Genomic DNA, 18,044 nt, shown 5'->3' with positions numbered 1-18,044 from the left:
TAAATCATGGTTAATACATCATCTTCATCATCATCATCATCATCATCATCATCATCATCATCATCATCATCACCACCATCATCACCATCATTTTCATCATTGTCATCATCCTTATCATAATGACCATCAGAACCAGCAAAATTCTTAAGCTGAAGATTTTGAATGGCTCAAGACAGGCCATGAATAAATGATCCAAATAAATAATAGAATAATCCTTGAGGAAATGCTAGCCTGTGGTACTGCTCCCACCACACAGGAAATGATGTGATGTGGTTCTCAGAAACACATGCTATTTTTGTAATGATAGCACAAAAGGGAATAAAAAGCTGTTGAAAGGCAAGCCCCGTCAGAGACCAGCTACAAGCGACTATACACGCTCTCCCATTGACAGGGATCAACGCAAACACATATTATATAAAAAATACAATAGATTCAAATGTGGGTACAGCCATGAGCAGATATGCATTGTAACACTGTGTTTGGTGAAAGCGTCACACTTTTCCAGTGACAGGAATGCACACAAACACTCATTAATACAAAAGATACTTAAGAAAAGAATGATGTGATTGCTTACTGTAAAAGACTGTTCTGATAGGATGTGGTTATGAGCTGATGTGGCCCAGAGTTTGTCTGAAGATTAGGTAACGATAAGACTGCGGAGGCGGGTGGGTAGACGTTGGTTATGCTTCACTGGCCTGGGGAGGAGCTGTGGGTGTGCAGGTGCAGCAGGATGTCTCTGGTAGGTGCAAAAATGCATCCCCTCAGTGCCCATCCACAGCCTGTAAGACTTTACTCAAACCAGCGGAGGCAGGGGCACTGGCACGGAGCAAAACAAACCACTCGGCTGACAATAGGAACAGGAAGCAAGAAAGGAAGGGCTCTTTCACTCTGGGGCAGAATGGAAAGCTCATTTGGATTGTGACAAGACAGACACACATAAGAACCGGAGACCACCTTTTGTAAGAGCACATCAAATGAGGGGCAAACACACACGGGCGCATGCGCACACATACACATACACACACATGTGCGCACGCACACACGCACGCGCGCACACACACACACACACACACACACACACACATACACACACACAGATACACACACACACTCACACCAACACACATACATGCACAGGTTACAGTGGTGCGTGGGGTTGAAACAGATTGTTTCAGCTGTAGCTGACTGGGTGGTTTTTTCAGTGGATAAAAAAAGCTTATTCAACTTCTTTCACTTCTTCATGTGTAGGGCTATATATCATTTCTGGTTGTGAAAGTGCTTTACATGTTCCCACGAACAAGACAATAAGGATACTCTGAGAGGTAAGCGTTCAAATTATAGCTGCGGTATATAGTGTGCAGTGTACAGTTTATTTTAGTTAGAGACCAATACATTCAAGTATTACAAATGTATTACATTAAAACAAGTATATGTATATATGCATATTTCTCGTCTACACATGTTTTTAAAGAATTTAAACCATTTCTGAGGGAGTTTTCCCTAGTTATACCATTCTGTAGCATACACTCCAACTCTGATGTTATTCTTGTGTGCTCAACAGTTAGCTTATTTTAGAACTATTCTTGTATTTATTGAGTACATTATTGGAAAACTTCACTGTTCAATGTGAAGTCTCGTTAAGTATGTTTTGATTAAAATGTTTATTAGTTTGGGGCTATTCCCCGGGTGGACCTAAGAATATAATCCACCCCACACAACAAAATATTTTTAAGAAAAGACCCATTCAGCATTCCCATCCCCACGGGGATTGTTGATGGAATGGGTTTGAAAGGGCTGTTTCATCTCTCTGTTGCAGACTCTGTACATCAATGCAGGTTGTGAGGATGAACATCAGCCTGCCCAACAACTCCGTCCAGTGTCGGCGGGACACCAGCGTGACCTCCGTGGTCTTCCCCTGCCTGTACAGCCTGCTCTTCCTCTGCGCCCTGGTGCTCAACTCCCTGGCCGCCTGGATCTTCTTCAAAATCCCCAGTACCTCCACGTTTGTGGTGTATCTCAAAAATGTGGTGAGAAAAAACTTACGGATACGGAGCCCGGGATGCGACATGGGACTCATTGTGCGCGTACGGTTTATAACTCGCAGGTGCGCTTTAGTAAGTCGCACGCAAGTTTTAAATTAATCAGACGCGCGCTTTAGTCAATCGCACGCAGGTTCTAAGTTAATCAGACGCGCGCTTTAGTCAATCGCACGCAAGTTTTAAGTTAATCAGACGCGCACTATTGTAAGTCGTACGCAAGTTTGAAGTTAATCAGTCTCTCTCGCTTTAGCAGTCCTAAAATGCACGCAAGATTTAAATGTATCAGACAAGCACTTTACTAGGGCGCATTTGGGCTTAACACGCCCCCTTCACTACACTATTCATTGATCAGACAGTGCCATGTCCGGAAGCGTAAGGAGCCCGGGAGGTGAGCGTTGGTTTAGGGGGCGATTCCAACCTCGATGGCCATCCAAGACTAATATTGTATTCACTTGTTTTATGCAAGATTGCGTGTCTACCAAATGGCATACAAATATAAACAGCGTCTTTGTCTATCTATCATCGTTGACGTGGTTGCTTGATATAGTGTCATAGGTCCTATATTCTCCATCTCTAATCAATACTGGCCTCCTGATGATTGACAGTTGGTGGCCGACTTTACCGATGATGACACATACCCATGTATCCTCCATCTAAAAGCAACCCCATTGGCTCGTTGATTGACAGGTGGTGGCCGACTTCCTGATGACGCTCACCTTCCCCATCAAGGTGCTGAGCGACGCGGGCATCGGCTCGTGGCAGCTGCGCGTGGTCTACTGCCGCTACTCGGCCGTGCTCTTCTATACCAGCATGTACATCAGCATCATCCTGCTGGGGCTCATCAGCCTGGACCGCTACCTAAAGATCGTGCGGCCCTTCGGCAAGGGGCCCCTGCAGCAAGTCAGGGTTGGCCAGGTCCTGAGCGCCGGTGTCTGGGTGGTGATGCTCTCCCTGGCGCTGCCCAACACCGTCCTCAGCGACCGCATGCCCCTGTCCCCCGGGGCCAAGTTCAAGTGCACAACCATGAAGGGAGAGGCGGGGATGGCGTGGCACGAGGGATTTACCTACTTCGTTCTGGTGAGGGGTCCGTCGGGGGTCCGCTGCTTTACTGCCCACGCTCAGGTTTAATCAGTGCTTTTCTGTGGTTTGCTTTATTCCATGAGTTGTATGTCTGTGTTTGTCCGTTTTGTATGGGTAACATCCACAACCCCATCGTCACTTTGTCCAAGCGCTGGTCTCCCTACCACCTGAGTGAATTTATCCTCGTCTCTGGCTCAGAGATTCTGGCCTGGCTTTAGAAAAGGGTCCCATTTCCTCCCGCCGATTTTATAAAGGCATGTGGCTACTGGCTAGAGCGGGTTGGCTGGTAACCGGAAGGTTGCTCAATTGTAGAGGTGTCCCTAAGAAAGGAGACACCTAACCCTAACTGCTCACGAGCCTGCCTTCCATGGTTGAAACCGTTGCCAGTTTTTGAAGATGAAAAGATGAATATTGTAAGGTGCTTTGTGTGGCCACTGGTTAGAAAAGATCTCTATAAATGCATTCCATTTATAAGGAACACAAACTAAAATATAACTAATTAAAACAGGTTGAATAGGTTTAAAAGATACAGTAATTCCCTGTTAAACATGCACAGATGTTTTTGCTGTGTAGGCCTATACCATTGGCCCTTTTTCACAGTAGTTTTTTTTTCATAACATTCATTATTGGTGTGTTAGGTATGGCAGTGCACCGGTAGCAACTAGCCATGCAAATGTACACAGACCAGGCTGGTGTGTATACATATACAGTATATGTATATATATATATATATATATATATATATATATATATATATATATATATATATATATATATATATACATTGGATATGTAATTATTTCTGATCCAAGTCACATTCTATCTTCTTGTGATGCTGCCATGACCTGAGCAACCACTACATCCACACCAACGATTCACTCATTACGCTCACGACCGTAACGAGTGCCGCTTGTTCTCTGTTTCCAGGTGGTGTTCTGGTGCACGTTCGGGCTGATGGCTGTGTGCTACACCTTCATCAGTAAGAAGGTGTACGAGTCCTACATGGCCTCCAGGAGCAGCTCCAAGGCAGCCAGCCGCAGCACCAAGGCCAAGGTGTTCGTGGTGGTGGTGGTGTTCTTCATCTGCTTTGGCCCCTATCACTTCGTCCGCACGCCGTACACAATGACCCAGACCAAGGGCAAGACCAACCAGTGCGGGTCCAACTACGACCAAGCCCTGTACGTCGCCAAGGAGACCACCCTGTGGCTGTCGGCCACCAACGTTTGTCTGGACCCGCTCATCTACATCTTCCTTTGCAGCGTGTTCCGGAGGCGACTGACGGCCACACTGAGCCGCAGGCCCCTCCCACAAGACATCGGGGAGTCGCCCACGGCAACCTCCACCCAGCGGGAGATGTCGATGATTGTCCCGACAAACGTGGTGTCGGGCAGCGAACATAATCTGTGAACGTACCCCGTCTGGTACCGTTACCGTCACGGCGGGGAAGGTTGTGGTGGTTTTGCACTTGTATATAACAGTTATTTCTTGTGTTATGTAGGGCAAAAGGTTTGGAAATGTTCCAAGGATATTTTTGTGTAGAAACCAATAAATAATTATTAATATTAATAAAAAAATTAACAAGTAAATTATTTAGTATACTAGTAAGAAAGACAATATAGGCTTATATATATATAGAGAGAAATATATATATACATGTATCTTACAATGTTTTTTTTTTAAGTTTTGTGCTACATGAGACAGTGTGACACTGGTGAGAGCGTTTCTATTTTTGATCCAGAACATCTTATACATTTCCTGGGCTCATGCTTGCAACTTGTTATCTTGCCTCGACTGCACTCCCCGTGCAAATTACAGTGGGGGCAGAGTGACTCCAGCAGGAAGGAAGAGTGGAATGGACGATAACCAGGGTTAGTGTGTGCTTTACACGTTATTGTTATGATATGGGAAACATCTTTATTTCACGGTTATAGTTGTATCACGATTGTTATGGTGTTTTATGTTATTATGATGTGGTTTCAATGCAATATCATTCATACTGGCATCTGCGGATCAATAGGCCTATAAAAAGTCCAACAAATAATGAATCAATTAATAAAATGTATGTTACAAAATAATGACAAAAATCAAAGCCTCACCACCGATGGACATTTGTGATTGAAGTGCGGGCATTAAAGTGCTTGGCTAGGCATTTATTTCTAAACCATCAGCTGAATTCTGATCACATGAGAGAAAGTGTGATCGGGACACATCGACTCCCCAGGATGAACAGCAGAGGGCAGTGGATTTCTGTTGGAAAATAAATGTTTTTGGAAATAATAATTGCCGTAAAGCAAGGTATTTCCTTCAAATCCCCTTTTATCCTTTGGCAGTCGGTTTAATGTTCTCCTTCCATAAGCCCGCTCTGCTTTGAGGAGCTGAGCGGATGGGCGGATGCTACACAGCCCGAAGAACACGGGAAGACCGTCCCTAAGCAATAGTTCTACATCTTTTTTATGGTTTCCAATTACAGGCGGGATGAAAGACAACGCTTTTTTCCAATGCCGCACGAAACCTTGGGGAAAGCTTTGGGAATCACGATCTGGATCTTGCTTCATGCATACATCCATGGCTCCATGCCACCCCTTGTCACCTTGTCGACATAAACTTATATGTGGTCTGGAAATTAATGAGCTACGAGGCGCCCGGCGGCTGGGAAGCTATAGGCCATTTGTCAACGTCTGATTAAATTCTCTGACATGACCCGAGAAAGTGAATTATGATAGTTTGAAATACACTCAAATGTATGAAATTCTAATGAATAAGCATTCGCTTGAGCGATAAAGTTAGAGCGGTCGGCACTCGCGGACATTTGGGACATATGATCATTAACACAAAATATACGGTCAAAGTATGCATACAACTACTTGGCACGAATGGACAGAAGTCCCAACAGCCTAAAACTCAGTCAATCATATGAAGGAAGGCGATGGCAGCACTCACAGCAAGGCCCTCACTCACGAAGAGACTTAGAAAAGCCTGCACAGCCAACTGGTCCTGCGGCCCTGCCCACCATCGGACAACCACAGTCCACCCCAAACCCTGCTAACAACGACCACCTAGCTGCCCCTATACTAACCCTGGTCCCCCTTTACCCTGCCCTTTCAATACCGTACCCCCAGTCTCTCATCAGACTCGCGAACCCTGGCCCCCAGTCCCTATACCAATCCTAATACCCCTGACCATTCTATTCTTAACCCTGTCTCTAACCCCATAGGCCCCCTCAGCCAACTAAACCAAACCCTGATTCTCAACCCAGGTACAGACTGACTCAGTGACTATCACCTGGCTATTGCGAAGGGTCTGAGACACAGACAGAGCAGCAAACAATGTATAAACACTTACTCAAATATATCTCTTGACTGTACCGAAACATTATCGAAACACCAGATTTGACTGTATTGTGCTGTTACAAGTTACTTTTTCACAGTAGGAAAAACACAGGTGTATCTCATTACATAAAGGATGGGTCCTTTCTATTTAGACACACTAGACACACAAATGTACATTTACCAGGCTGGTGATTTCTTTCAAATGTTATATTATATTTCCATAGTACATTTATGTGTATATATATATATATATATATATATATATATATATATATATATATATATATATATATATATATATGTATATATATCCCCACATCACGACTCACTACAATGGGTGCCCGGTCATTCAGCTGTTCAGCACCCAGGCTCTGGAACTCCCTCCCCCCCCCCCACACATAAAACAGTCAGACACCATTACAACCTTCAAGTCACAACTCAAAACTCACCTGTTCAAACTCGCACACAACATCTAACTGATCACTGTTTTGATTGTTTGTTTGTTTTGTTTTGTCTTGTTTTTGTCTTGTTTTTGTTTTATTTATTTATTATTTTTTATGTTTATTTTTTTATTTTTTCCACAGTGTCTTGTTTTTTTTTTAAACGATCTATGATGACCATATGCTCTGTAAGGTGACCTTGGGTGTCTTGAAAGGCGCCTCTAAAGTAAATGTATTATAATATATATATATATATATATATATATATATATATATATATATATATATATATATATATATATATATATATATATATATATATATATATACATATATATATATATATATATATATATATATATATATATATATATATATATATATATATATATATATATATATACATATAATATATATTCGTTTTTTAATTTTAGGGTTATAGAGTTAGGGTAAATTATTATTAATATTATTATTTTCCTTTTCTTTCATAGAAAAATCCACTCAGTTCAAATAAACTCTCACATTTAAAAAAAAAACTATTAAAAAAAATAAGTGAATTAACAAACTGCTTGGTCAGCGAATGCGAAATTGACTTCCGTTGACACGTGGTCACGTGGCGGTGACTGGTCACATGACCCAGTTCCATACGCTCCGTTGGCGAGTGTATTCTCTCCCACCACAGCGGACGAGGACGACTTGTCCGCGCACAAAATACAATAATATGACGGATATAGAGGAACGCCAGAGTTTATTGGGAAACGTAAATGGCGAATCCGAAGCCGAGGAGCCCGGTAAACAAATGTCGGCTATCAGCGACCCCACTCGCCTGCTGCACAGAATAGTTGTCCTTATTTTTATGTGCTTCCTTGGCTTCGGTGAGTTGTCAGTGATCTATGTTGTTGTTGTTGTTGTTGTTGTTATAGTAGAAATGTGAAAAGGAGAACCTTGTCCCTTGTCCTACCTATGAAATGTTATTTTGTGTGGTTATAACTACTTTACAGGCAGCTACTTCTGCTATGATAACCCGGCTGCGCTCCAGACAGATGTCGTCCAGGTAATAGGGGACCCCACTTGGTAGTCTTTTCTCATCCCAATTCCAACCCCACACTATGGTATCCACGCCTCGCTTCCCCACACGTAGCCCACATTCTAAGAAGAAACATAGCCAGTATTATATGAGATGAATATTAACTGGTTTTCCTGCCCTAGGACATGAACTTGAACACGTCCCAGTTCATGCAGCTTTATGCGTGGTACTCCTGGCCCAACGTAATCCTCTGCTTTCTCGGAGGATTTCTCCTTGATAGAGTTTTTGGCATCAGGTTTGTGTTTCTATTTTGTGCGTGTTTCTATTTTGTGTGTGTGACAGGGAAAAATAGTAATTTGTAATGAGTCAAGTTTCCCGAGTGTGTTTGTTTCAAGTCTCATGCAACTTGAGATGGCATAACTTGCGTTCAGATATTAACTGGAGTTATGGTTCTCATAATCATGTCCACTCACCGTGCCCTGGCGGTTGTTGACATCGTGTTTTACGGTTTTCTTTAGGCTTGGAACCATCATTTTCTCCCTTTTCGTCTGCGTTGGACAGGTACGTTTACTGAGGAGGTTGGTTCTTAAGGCTTTTTGTGTGCGTCTTTACTTATTCCATTATATAAACGCTAGCGTACATAATGTCATTGCATTGTTAACACAAATGGACAAGGTTTGAACGTCCTGTACGACCTGGTACTTAATGTACGCACTTAATGTATGTTCAACTTCCTTGCACGTAAAAATAGTACTTACTATTGCCACCTTATCCTGTATCCAGGGAATGGGTTAACCTAACAATTGTTAGTGCTTGGCACTTGGTTCTATGAACGTCATAACTGTACCGACAGCGATATATTGTGTCGTTCTTTTAGGCACATGCGCTTTGGATAAAAGCATCTGCTAAATGTAAATGTTAATATTTTATCATGCTCTTTATTCTTTCACCTATTCAAAGGTGATCTTTGCTGCTGGGGCTCTGTTGAATCGCTTCTGGCTGATGGAGGTTGGGCGGTTTGTCTTTGGGTAAGATATCTAAATTAGCACATTGGTATCATGATATAACACGCGTCTTTTTGGGCTGACATGATATTTCTGTTAAGAATGAGATGTTTGCTCTCAATGTTCAATCTAAGTGGGACCAGAATGGGCTTCTGTTCAACACATATTGTCTTTGTTTCTGGTAGAATCGGAGGCGAGTCCCTGTCCGTGGCTCAGAACACTTACGCGGTCAACTGGTTCAAAGGGAAGGAGCTGAACCTGGTGTTTGGCCTCCAGCTCAGCATGGCTCGACTGGTAAGCGCTTGACTTAACCAGGTTAAGAGCGATCAACTCACTGTGGATCTGGTGGATGAATGCTGGCCACAAGCCATGTACATTGATTTGAACATTTTGAATTGGCACTAAATACAAGGTAGGGGTTAAAATGTGTCTCGTGCTGTTTACATTGCAAAGAATGAAAGTGAATGACTACAAATTATGAATTAAACACTAGATGCGTGTACGGACATTTGTGTGACAATGTGACCCGAAGGTTGCTAGTTCGATCCCCAGATCCTCCTATCCGAGTGTCGATCTGGCTTTTGCCTTGCATGTCTCACTGCAACGTCAGTCTGTAAATGTGTGTACGAATGGGTTAATGTCAGGCAACGATTGTAAAGCCCTTTGAGTGGCCACTGGTTAGAAAAGCACTACTTAAGTCCATTTACCATATTCATCAATTGTTGGTACTCATATGAAGTCAGAACTCATGATGAATGCACTCATGGTGATTCATGGTGATCATTCATGGTGATCGGTCAACCATCAGTAAAACAGCACATATATCCCTAACCTGACAAATTAACCATGTTAACCTGCATTCTGTGCTCCCTTCCCCTCTACTCTGCCGTTGTGCAGGGCAGTACAGTGAACATGAACATCATGGGCTGGGTGTACAGCAGAGTGGCGGATCTCATCGGCTCCAAGGGGCCCAGTACGCTTGGAACTGCCCTCATGATAGGTACGGTCTGTGTGGATGCTTTTCAACACGTTTTTTAATAGGACTCCTCACAGCCCCTTGGTAACCAGTTAGGCACGTCTCTGGTTGTAGTAGTTAAGGATTGTGGGAATATGTTACTGGGAATTGTGTTACACGACAGGTTATGATTAATTCCACAAAATAAAAAAACAAATCAGGCTTAAATCATTCTTAAAACCACAAGTGGTCCACTTTAGGGCTCGAGTTGCAGCTCCTTGATCACTCCGTTTGACAGAAGCGTCTTGGTGTTCTCCGATAACCAAGCCACTGGAGAGAGCACTGACAGAGCATTCTGTTTCTCATTCTGTTGGTGATGAATCACATGAGCCTCACTCTTCCTCCCGCCACTCTTTCGTCTCGTGCTTCACTTCCACATTCACATCCCTCCCTCTTAGCGTGTGATTTGGGCTGTTGCCATAACCACTGCAATAAGAAAATGTATTGCAGAAAGTAAGCCCTAAAACCAGCCTGGCACTAGAGCTGGGCGTTTAATCGATTTTTAACTGTAATTCGAATTCACGGTTTAGGAAAATACTTTTTGATTAAAATCAATGTTAAAAAAAAAAGAAATTTAACCTTTTATTTATTTATTTATATCTTTTTTATCAAGTAAAGTGATCTTGATCGGGTATTTACAGTAGCACCACCACTTCCCCTTCTCTGAGGTGCTGTATTTCCTAGCCACACCATCTCCTCTTCAGAAAAAGTTAAATATCAATATTGCAGCATGCGCTGAAAAAAAGTGTGTGTGCCTAAACTCTGTGGCAACCAAAAGCAGCAGCACAACTCATTTATTCAAACATCTTAAACTGAGGCACAAGGCAGAGTAGGTGATTTGTGTTATTAGGTGAGTGCTGCATGCAGCGCTCAACTATTGTTCTTCATAAGTTTTATTCTTTCTTTCTTTCTTTCTTTCTTTCTTTCTTTCTTTCTTTCTTTCTTTCTTTCTTTCTTTCTCAAATTTTCGAATATTCAGAATAGCTTGGTAATAACACACACACACACACACACACACACACACACACACACACACACACACACACACACACACACACACACACTCCATTTAGAATTTTGAAGACTTTTCCCTTCACTTGATTTAAGCCATTTAACGTTTCTTTATGTCTTAATCTATGTGGCTTTAATAAAAAAATATTTTCAACCTCACTTTGTACTACAGCACTCACCGCATTTTCTGCAGGAAATGCATTTTCTACTTTTGTTAATCATTCTTATACTCCAATCTTAAATAAGATAAATATTTGTAATTTATAGAAACATAATCGACTAAAATCAGTTATCGGGTTTGGTTTGAAAAAATCGGACATTTTATTTTTAGGCCAAATCCCCCAGCCCTACCTGGCACTTGTTTCTATGAATATCCTTACTGTACCGTGATCCCTTCTCTATGTGACCTTCCCCCATTCCAGCCTCAGTCACATGCTTCTTCTCGTTGGTATGTGCACTGGTGCTGGGCTACCTGGACCGGAGAGCAGAGAGGATCCTGAAGAAGGAGCAGGGGAAAACAGGTGTGCCAAGCCCTACCAGTTATTGCCTTTTAAGTTTTTTTCATTTGTATATTTTTTTGTTTCCATTATACAGTAATAGACAATGTCTGTTATACACTTAGACATTGTCCCTTTTGATAATGAATTGAAATAAATGGGCTTAGTGTGGCTTAATGGCCTTTAACTGAATCAAAGAAACTTAAAATAAGGACAATTTGAGATGGTATGCCCCTACATCCTCCTAGACCAGGCATCTCCAAACGGCGGACCGCGGTCCGGGTCCGGACCAAGCGACGGTCCTATCCGGACCCATGACCAATTTAGAATAATGAGAAAAAAAATAATATATATTTTTTTTTTATGATTTCACTATACAAAGCATGATTATGTTAGTAAAATCATTTCTCACTGAAATACAAATTGAAAGGCAGAATAGTCTGTAGTACAGCATAAAAAAAAAAAAAGAAGTAAATTACCTTTGAACTAGCCAAATAACAGCTTAATGTGTGTAACAAACCTGAAATCAAGTCTTAAAAGCAGATCACCATAATGAAAGTGTGTAATGGAGATGGTTGGATCCTGTCTGGATGTGTGTCTACAGGAGAGGTGATCAAGCTAACCGACGTGAAGGACTTCCCCTTGTCACTTTGGCTCATCTTCATCATCTGTGTGGGGTACTACGTGGCCATCTTCCCCTTTATCGGCCTCGGACAGTGAGTACAGTGTCGGAGCTTCCTCTTTAAGCCGTCATGATATCGCTTGGGTCAACGCTTCATTACAATGCTTTTGGGGAACAGGCTGTTTTTTTTGTTGAACACGAGAACCGCATCCTAAAATGATATGCTAACAATGAATCACAATGTGATTATCAATATCAGCTTCATCGGATTATTCTAATGTGAAGCAATTCTAAAAGGAGAATAGGCAATATTTCTGTAATATAATTAACTGAAAATGACTAAATAACAATCCAGCAGCTCTCTGTTGTTGGTGTAATTTCCTCTAATTTGCCCACTGCTCCTATTTAATGTTGCTCATGGGCCTCACACCAGCCAGGGAGGCAATCAGGGACAGCAGGACACAAGCTGAGTCCATGGTTTTTAGATTTATCATAAGAAAAATCTCAATCACCAGTGTCTGCATATTGGTGGGTATCCATCTTGTCTCATTGTTCAGCTCTCTGCTTTACCACTCAGTTCAACTCAACTATCCAAACCATTGGTTTGAAGGTATAAAATAGCCTCTAAGGTCAACTCATTTTCAGTATGTTAGGATCAATAACATAATTTCATACCTCAAATGAAGCCAACCGAAATCGAGTGCAGCTCCTGGAAATGTAATGCACTGGTTATCCTGTCCAGTTGAATAATAAATAATTGCCTCTCCAGGCAACAGATGATGTATTACAGGCTTCCCTGTGTTCCCTGAGTCAGATCTTAAATTGCAGGGTGTATTAAGTTATAACTGTAAAAGGAATCTGTGGAAAAGGAGACCAAACCGCACTCTGCGACCATGGAAGCCTGTTTAGTTTCTATTGAGCTGCGTTTCATTCCCGAAAATGCGGTCTCGACTTTCGTGGCAACACGCTTGTTACAGCAGCAGAAGGTCAATACTTGCCAAGCAAATACATATTATGTTAGTGATTGCCATGTGTTTGAACGGGAAATCCCGGCTGCAAAGGGCGGCATGTCGTCCATTGTTTGTCCGAGCCTGATCAAACATGTCTCACTGCGGGCTGTTTGCCCCAACATTGTTGTTCTTCACGTGTCTTTTGTTGCATTACAGGGTTTTCTTCATTGAAAAGTTCAACTTCTCTCCAGCTGAAGCAAGAGCGATCAACAGGTAATAGGCGTCTTGTTACACTTGCTTCTTTACTTGAAGAAGGACGCTTTGTTAATCACCAAATGTCATTTTTCACTTTGTAATATCTGTTTGGGAAATGTCTGTTTATCCATTGAGCTCACATTGAGTCAGCGTTTTCTTTTCACTGCCTTCTTGGTTGATGATAAACTGCCACACTGATCCTACTCGTATCTGAGTGATAGACAAATTCAAGATGGCAGTCTATGTACGACCTTCATTCACTTTCACATTGACATAAAGGTAACATTGACTTTTCCTGCATAACAACAAAAGAGTTTGTTGAGTCAACCAAACACAAATAATAGAGTATTGCGGCGGTGTTAGAATCCCGATAACGTATCTCATCTGTATCCCTCCCTGCGCGTTTGGGATCCCCTCTCCCCCAGTGTGGTGTACATCATCTCAGCCCCCGCGTCTCCCATCCTGGGCTTTCTGGTAGACAAGACGGGCCGGAACGTGATCTGGGTCATGTGTGCCGTGGTCACCACGCTCGCCGCTCACATGATGCTGGCCTTCACCTTCTGGAACCCCTGGATCGCCATGGTAACTTCAAACATGGCGACACTGGCAGTGCAATCGTTGTTAACCTTGTTTTTGTTTAATGCGTCACTTTTGAATGTGTTGGCCCTACGCAGCCTTTTCATGTGGAGTGCTTGTGTCCTGTTGTTCTGCAGTCTCTGCTGGGTGTGTCCTACTCCCTGCTGGCCTGTGCTCTATGGCCCATGGTGGCCTTCGTGGTGCCTGATCATCAACTGGGAACCGCCTACGGCTTGTACGTAAACACTACGACCTAATACATGGAGTGGGAACCGAGGGGTACCCTCACTTTCAATCTATTGTCTTTGTCTTTGTTGTATACAGGAAATGGGTTACCCTAACATTTGTAACTGCTTTGCACTTGTTCAATGAACAACCTTACTCCACTGACAGCAATACATTTCTTCTGATGAATGTAGTTATTGTAAGTCCCTGTGGATAAAAGCGTCTGCTAAATGCCCTAAATGTAAAATGTTCAATGTGTTGTTCTGCAACCAAACATTTTCATCTGCTTCCACACCGGCCCGTAATATCAATCCCAGTGGACTAGTGCCCAATGTACCACACAAAGGGATTATTAGTAGATTGTGGCAATAACCGTTGTACCTTTTTATTTGGTTATCCAAAAATGTGTCTGAATGTATTACAAGTCTGCAAGTTTTGCGACCCCATAATGCGCATCAGGCGAACCCATACAACCCCATCTTAAACGGGGTCAATTTTGACCACCCTTCCCCTCCCTTGTCTCAGCATGCAGTCAATCCAGAACCTGGGCCTGGCTCTGATTTCCATGGCAGCCGGGGCCATCCTAGACAACAGAGGATACCTATTCCTGGAGGTCTTCTTCTGCGCCTGCATCTGCAGTCAGTAATCTGAGTCCTCTTGAGTGCCTGTGTTGATGAAGCCCTCCGTTCGTTCTTTGAGATCTCTTTGGTTGGCCCCTGGCTCATGTGCTTACCCTCCCTGGCTCCTTCTCTTTCTCCTCGCCTGCAGTCTCCCTGATTGCTGTGGTTGTGCTGTACTTGGTGGACTTCCTTCAAGGTAAGGATGAAGGAGCAGTAGACGTTACATTCGGCTTAGATTTTAGGGTGCTTTAATTAATGTTGGACTTTCCTGTTCTTACCAGCACAGAGAAAACCGGACAGAATATTTACACCCTGGATTTGCCTTTAATTTCTACTATTATTCTTCTACTTTTTTTAAATATATATATTTTTTACATATTGTTACTTTAAATGTTTTGTGACCCATTATTTTTTCTTTTTTTTTTACTACTCTGCAGTTTTAACCCCGCCTGCTGTGACCCCTAAAAGTACCGTCTGGGGGCACAGTGCTCTCTTACGCTTGGCCAGATTTCAACACTAAACGTTTTTCCTTGTACCCCTCACCTCTCTCCCTCACCTCTCCCAGCCGGGGAGATGAACCTGTCAGCTGCCGCCAGAGCCAGGCTCTACGAAGAAACCAGGCTCCAGGAGGAAGCCAGACTCCAGAAAGAAGCCCCTTCAGACTCGGAGTGAGTCGACCTATGTCTGGTGTGTCCGTCTCTGTTTTTCTGTCCGTCTCTGTCTGTGTGTCTGTGTTTTTCTGTCCGTCTGTCCTGTCCTGTCCTGTCCTGTCCTGTCCTGTCCTGTCCCTCCCCCTGCCTGCCTACACACTGGACAGCTAGATGGGTCTCCAAAAGGTGGTTCCAAATCCCGATCAATGATTGGACATTAGGGTTAGCATCTTTGGCCCAGCTGGGTTCCGTTTCACAAAAACATTGATCTAAAGTGCTAGCCTCACGCTAACACCCCCCCGACGCTTAACGACTGCTCACCTCCCCCCTGTACTATTAACTACATCACAGTGGCATGTGTTTGGAAAGCCCTGTCTTCCTGTACTGCTGGTCTGGCCGGGCATCTGGCCAGCCCTCCCAAACAGTGAGTGGCCTCTCCTACTTTAGGTTGAGACATGGCGCCCTGGGAAGGCTCCTCTACACTGGGCCATATGCTATTTTCAAACTAATGTTTGCATCAATCAGACCCAGTTAATTGTCTAGTGTGTTGTAGGTGTACTATGCAGGCTAATGATCTCGTCAGAGCTACTGTAGCGGTTATGACGCATAGTAATTTCACATCTTTGTTCCATAATTGCTATCTTTCAGATGATGAAGATGAGAGGGGAAGCACATAAAAACACAAATGGTCCTGGGCTTCGGAGCCAGCTCTCTGCACTGCCCCCTCCCCTTAGCACCAGAGCTGTCAATCAACTGCGAAGAGGGCAGGATTGACTCCGCCCCCAGTGCTGTGGTTTGTGGCTCCTCCCACCAGGACTCTGACTGTCGGCCCCATGGGGATGAAGGACACGGTGATGTGGGGGTGGTGATTTTAATCACAGCAAATCTTACTCTGACAACACACTGACACATCCCTGCCCAGTGTCCGCTCACCTGGTGTGGGATAGCACTGGAGCCTACCTACCCCTGTGTGTGTGTGTGTGTGTGTGTGTGTGTGTGTGTGTGTGTGTGTGTGTGTGTGTGTGTGTGTGTGTGTGTGTGTGTGTGTGTGTGTGCGCGCTTGCCCGCGCATTTGGTTGGTTAGTTTATTTTTAATTCTACGATAAGTGAATACTATTCCACACGTCTTCATGCAGACTAGGTCACTGAATGTGTTTCTGATGGAACAGGGGCTAATTATCCCGGTACTTTTAATTAATATGTTATTTTGATTGTATTTCAATCGGGTTTCCTGTGGTGAGTTTTAATTCATTCATATCAATTTTGCCAAAACAGACTTTTTAACTCAGTAAGTTGACATATCATATGTCAGCAGTAACAATAACTGCAGACAAAAATCCCAGTGCCTTTTATGATGAACTACTTTATGTTCAGTGTTAATAATATGCCTCATTGACCTTTATAGCCAGTATTCTTGAAAATAACATTTATTGCTTTCATTTCTTCTCTTTCTGCCCTCTCTGCTAGCCTTGGAGGTTCATAAAAGTTAATTTCCTGTCACCTCATCAAATCAAATATTACTTGAATGATCCAGAGGATCAGAATAGCGAGAGAGACCATAGCACTTGTCAGTGTAGTGGCCTCATGTTGGTGCTCCTAACATTTTGTGGCAATATAAGTAGTGGTGAGGGATGTTTTACGTTGTTCTAAAGCTTGTTAAGCTTGTTCTTTACAAACCATATGATTGAGTCTTGTTTACGTTTTCATTGTGATATATAATGACACGAATTGGGATCTAATTGTTTGCAGGGTAATTTGAAGATATTAGGTGTTAAACCACTTTTGAAAGTAACACACCTCAATCAGTCGGCACATTACCATGAGGGTTATTAATTAGCATGAGTTCGGTAACGATAACCAATATTGTAAAGGGTTAGGGTTAGTAAAGCATATAGGTTAGGGGAAGTGTTAACCCTAACCCTTTTAAAAAATGTATAAATGAATCCATTTCTTAACTTGAACACTGTTAGTAAACATGAACAACCTCAGTAAATGATTACTAATGCTAAATGAACATTGGTTAAATGTTCATTTAGCATTAGTTAATGCTTATTACTGCATTAACTAATTTTAATTAATGGAAAATGAATGAAGCGGTACCAGTTACGATCAGTCCTTACGGTGAGCGAATGCATTTGATCTTGTTTGTTCAGGTGAACCTGCACGGATAGGTTAAAAAACGTATAAAAACACGTAGGCTTATCAACTGTTTGATATGGCTGAGGTCCATTTCTGTTTCCTATGTTTTTATTATTGTTGTCAACCTTCAACAGTTGTCAGTTTCCAAGAAATGAGAATGGTCCTCCATAGAATTGTCGAATTGTATAACATTTCCAAAAAAATAAATGAAATGAAACACATTTGTGTTTTCTCTATTCATGTTTCATATCCACATATGAGACAAAACAGGGGTCCCCCGGCATATCTTTTACCGAGGGATTATAATAACAAATGATACAATATAGGCTATTTATATAGAATGTATTCCAGGACGATGCTGCCAAATGGGGGCGGCCTTAGTGGGACTCGAACCGGTGTCAGCGTTTGGCCTCCACAACTGCAGACTGTCAGGCTCGGAGCCCAGGTAAAACCGAACTATAGGGGAGAAAATACCTGCTTCGATGAAAGCAGCGATGACAAAACACATTACAACGGGTCTACCGCCGGAAACTCATTAATTCCACTGGCGTTTTGTGTTTTTATT

At 42.7% G+C, this 18,044-nt stretch overlaps 2 protein-coding genes across 3 annotated transcripts; both read left to right on the top strand.

The window, feature by feature from the left end:
* The first annotated feature begins 736 nt into the window (after positions 1 to 736).
* LOC115528763 (P2Y purinoceptor 13) lies at positions 737 to 5,399 on the top strand. 2 transcript variants are annotated; one of them, XM_030337063.1, is made up of 5 exons: positions 737 to 959; positions 1,249 to 1,322; positions 1,817 to 2,027; positions 2,727 to 3,116; positions 4,047 to 5,399. In XM_030337063.1, the coding sequence occupies exons 3-5, from the start codon at positions 1,830 to 1,832 to the stop codon at positions 4,524 to 4,526; spliced, it is 1,068 nt and encodes a 355-aa protein (XP_030192923.1). In that variant the 5' UTR covers positions 737 to 959; positions 1,249 to 1,322; positions 1,817 to 1,829; the 3' UTR covers positions 4,527 to 5,399. The 2 variants fall into 2 exon arrangements, with proteins under 2 accessions (XP_030192923.1, XP_030192924.1); XM_030337064.1 differs by lacking the exon at positions 737 to 959 and having other exon boundaries at positions 1,058 to 1,322.
* A 2,118-nt stretch (positions 5,400 to 7,517) lies between these two features.
* mfsd1 (major facilitator superfamily domain containing 1) lies at positions 7,518 to 17,700 on the top strand. Its single transcript, XM_030381497.1, has 16 exons — positions 7,518 to 7,763; positions 7,890 to 7,942; positions 8,098 to 8,210; positions 8,434 to 8,476; positions 8,876 to 8,943; positions 9,105 to 9,213; positions 9,817 to 9,919; positions 11,368 to 11,466; positions 12,047 to 12,158; positions 13,231 to 13,287; positions 13,695 to 13,851; positions 13,983 to 14,080; positions 14,596 to 14,708; positions 14,839 to 14,886; positions 15,256 to 15,358; positions 15,989 to 17,700. The coding sequence occupies exons 1-16, from the start codon at positions 7,520 to 7,522 to the stop codon at positions 15,990 to 15,992; spliced, it is 1,524 nt and encodes a 507-aa protein (XP_030237357.1). The 5' UTR covers positions 7,518 to 7,519; the 3' UTR covers positions 15,993 to 17,700.
* The last annotated feature ends 344 nt before the right edge of the window (positions 17,701 to 18,044 follow it).

Source organism: Gadus morhua, chromosome 16 (genome assembly GCF_902167405.1).
Source record: "Gadus morhua chromosome 16, gadMor3.0, whole genome shotgun sequence".
NCBI lineage: Eukaryota > Metazoa > Chordata > Actinopteri > Gadiformes > Gadidae > Gadus > Gadus morhua.
This window is presented reverse-complemented; position numbering and strand designations above follow the sequence as displayed.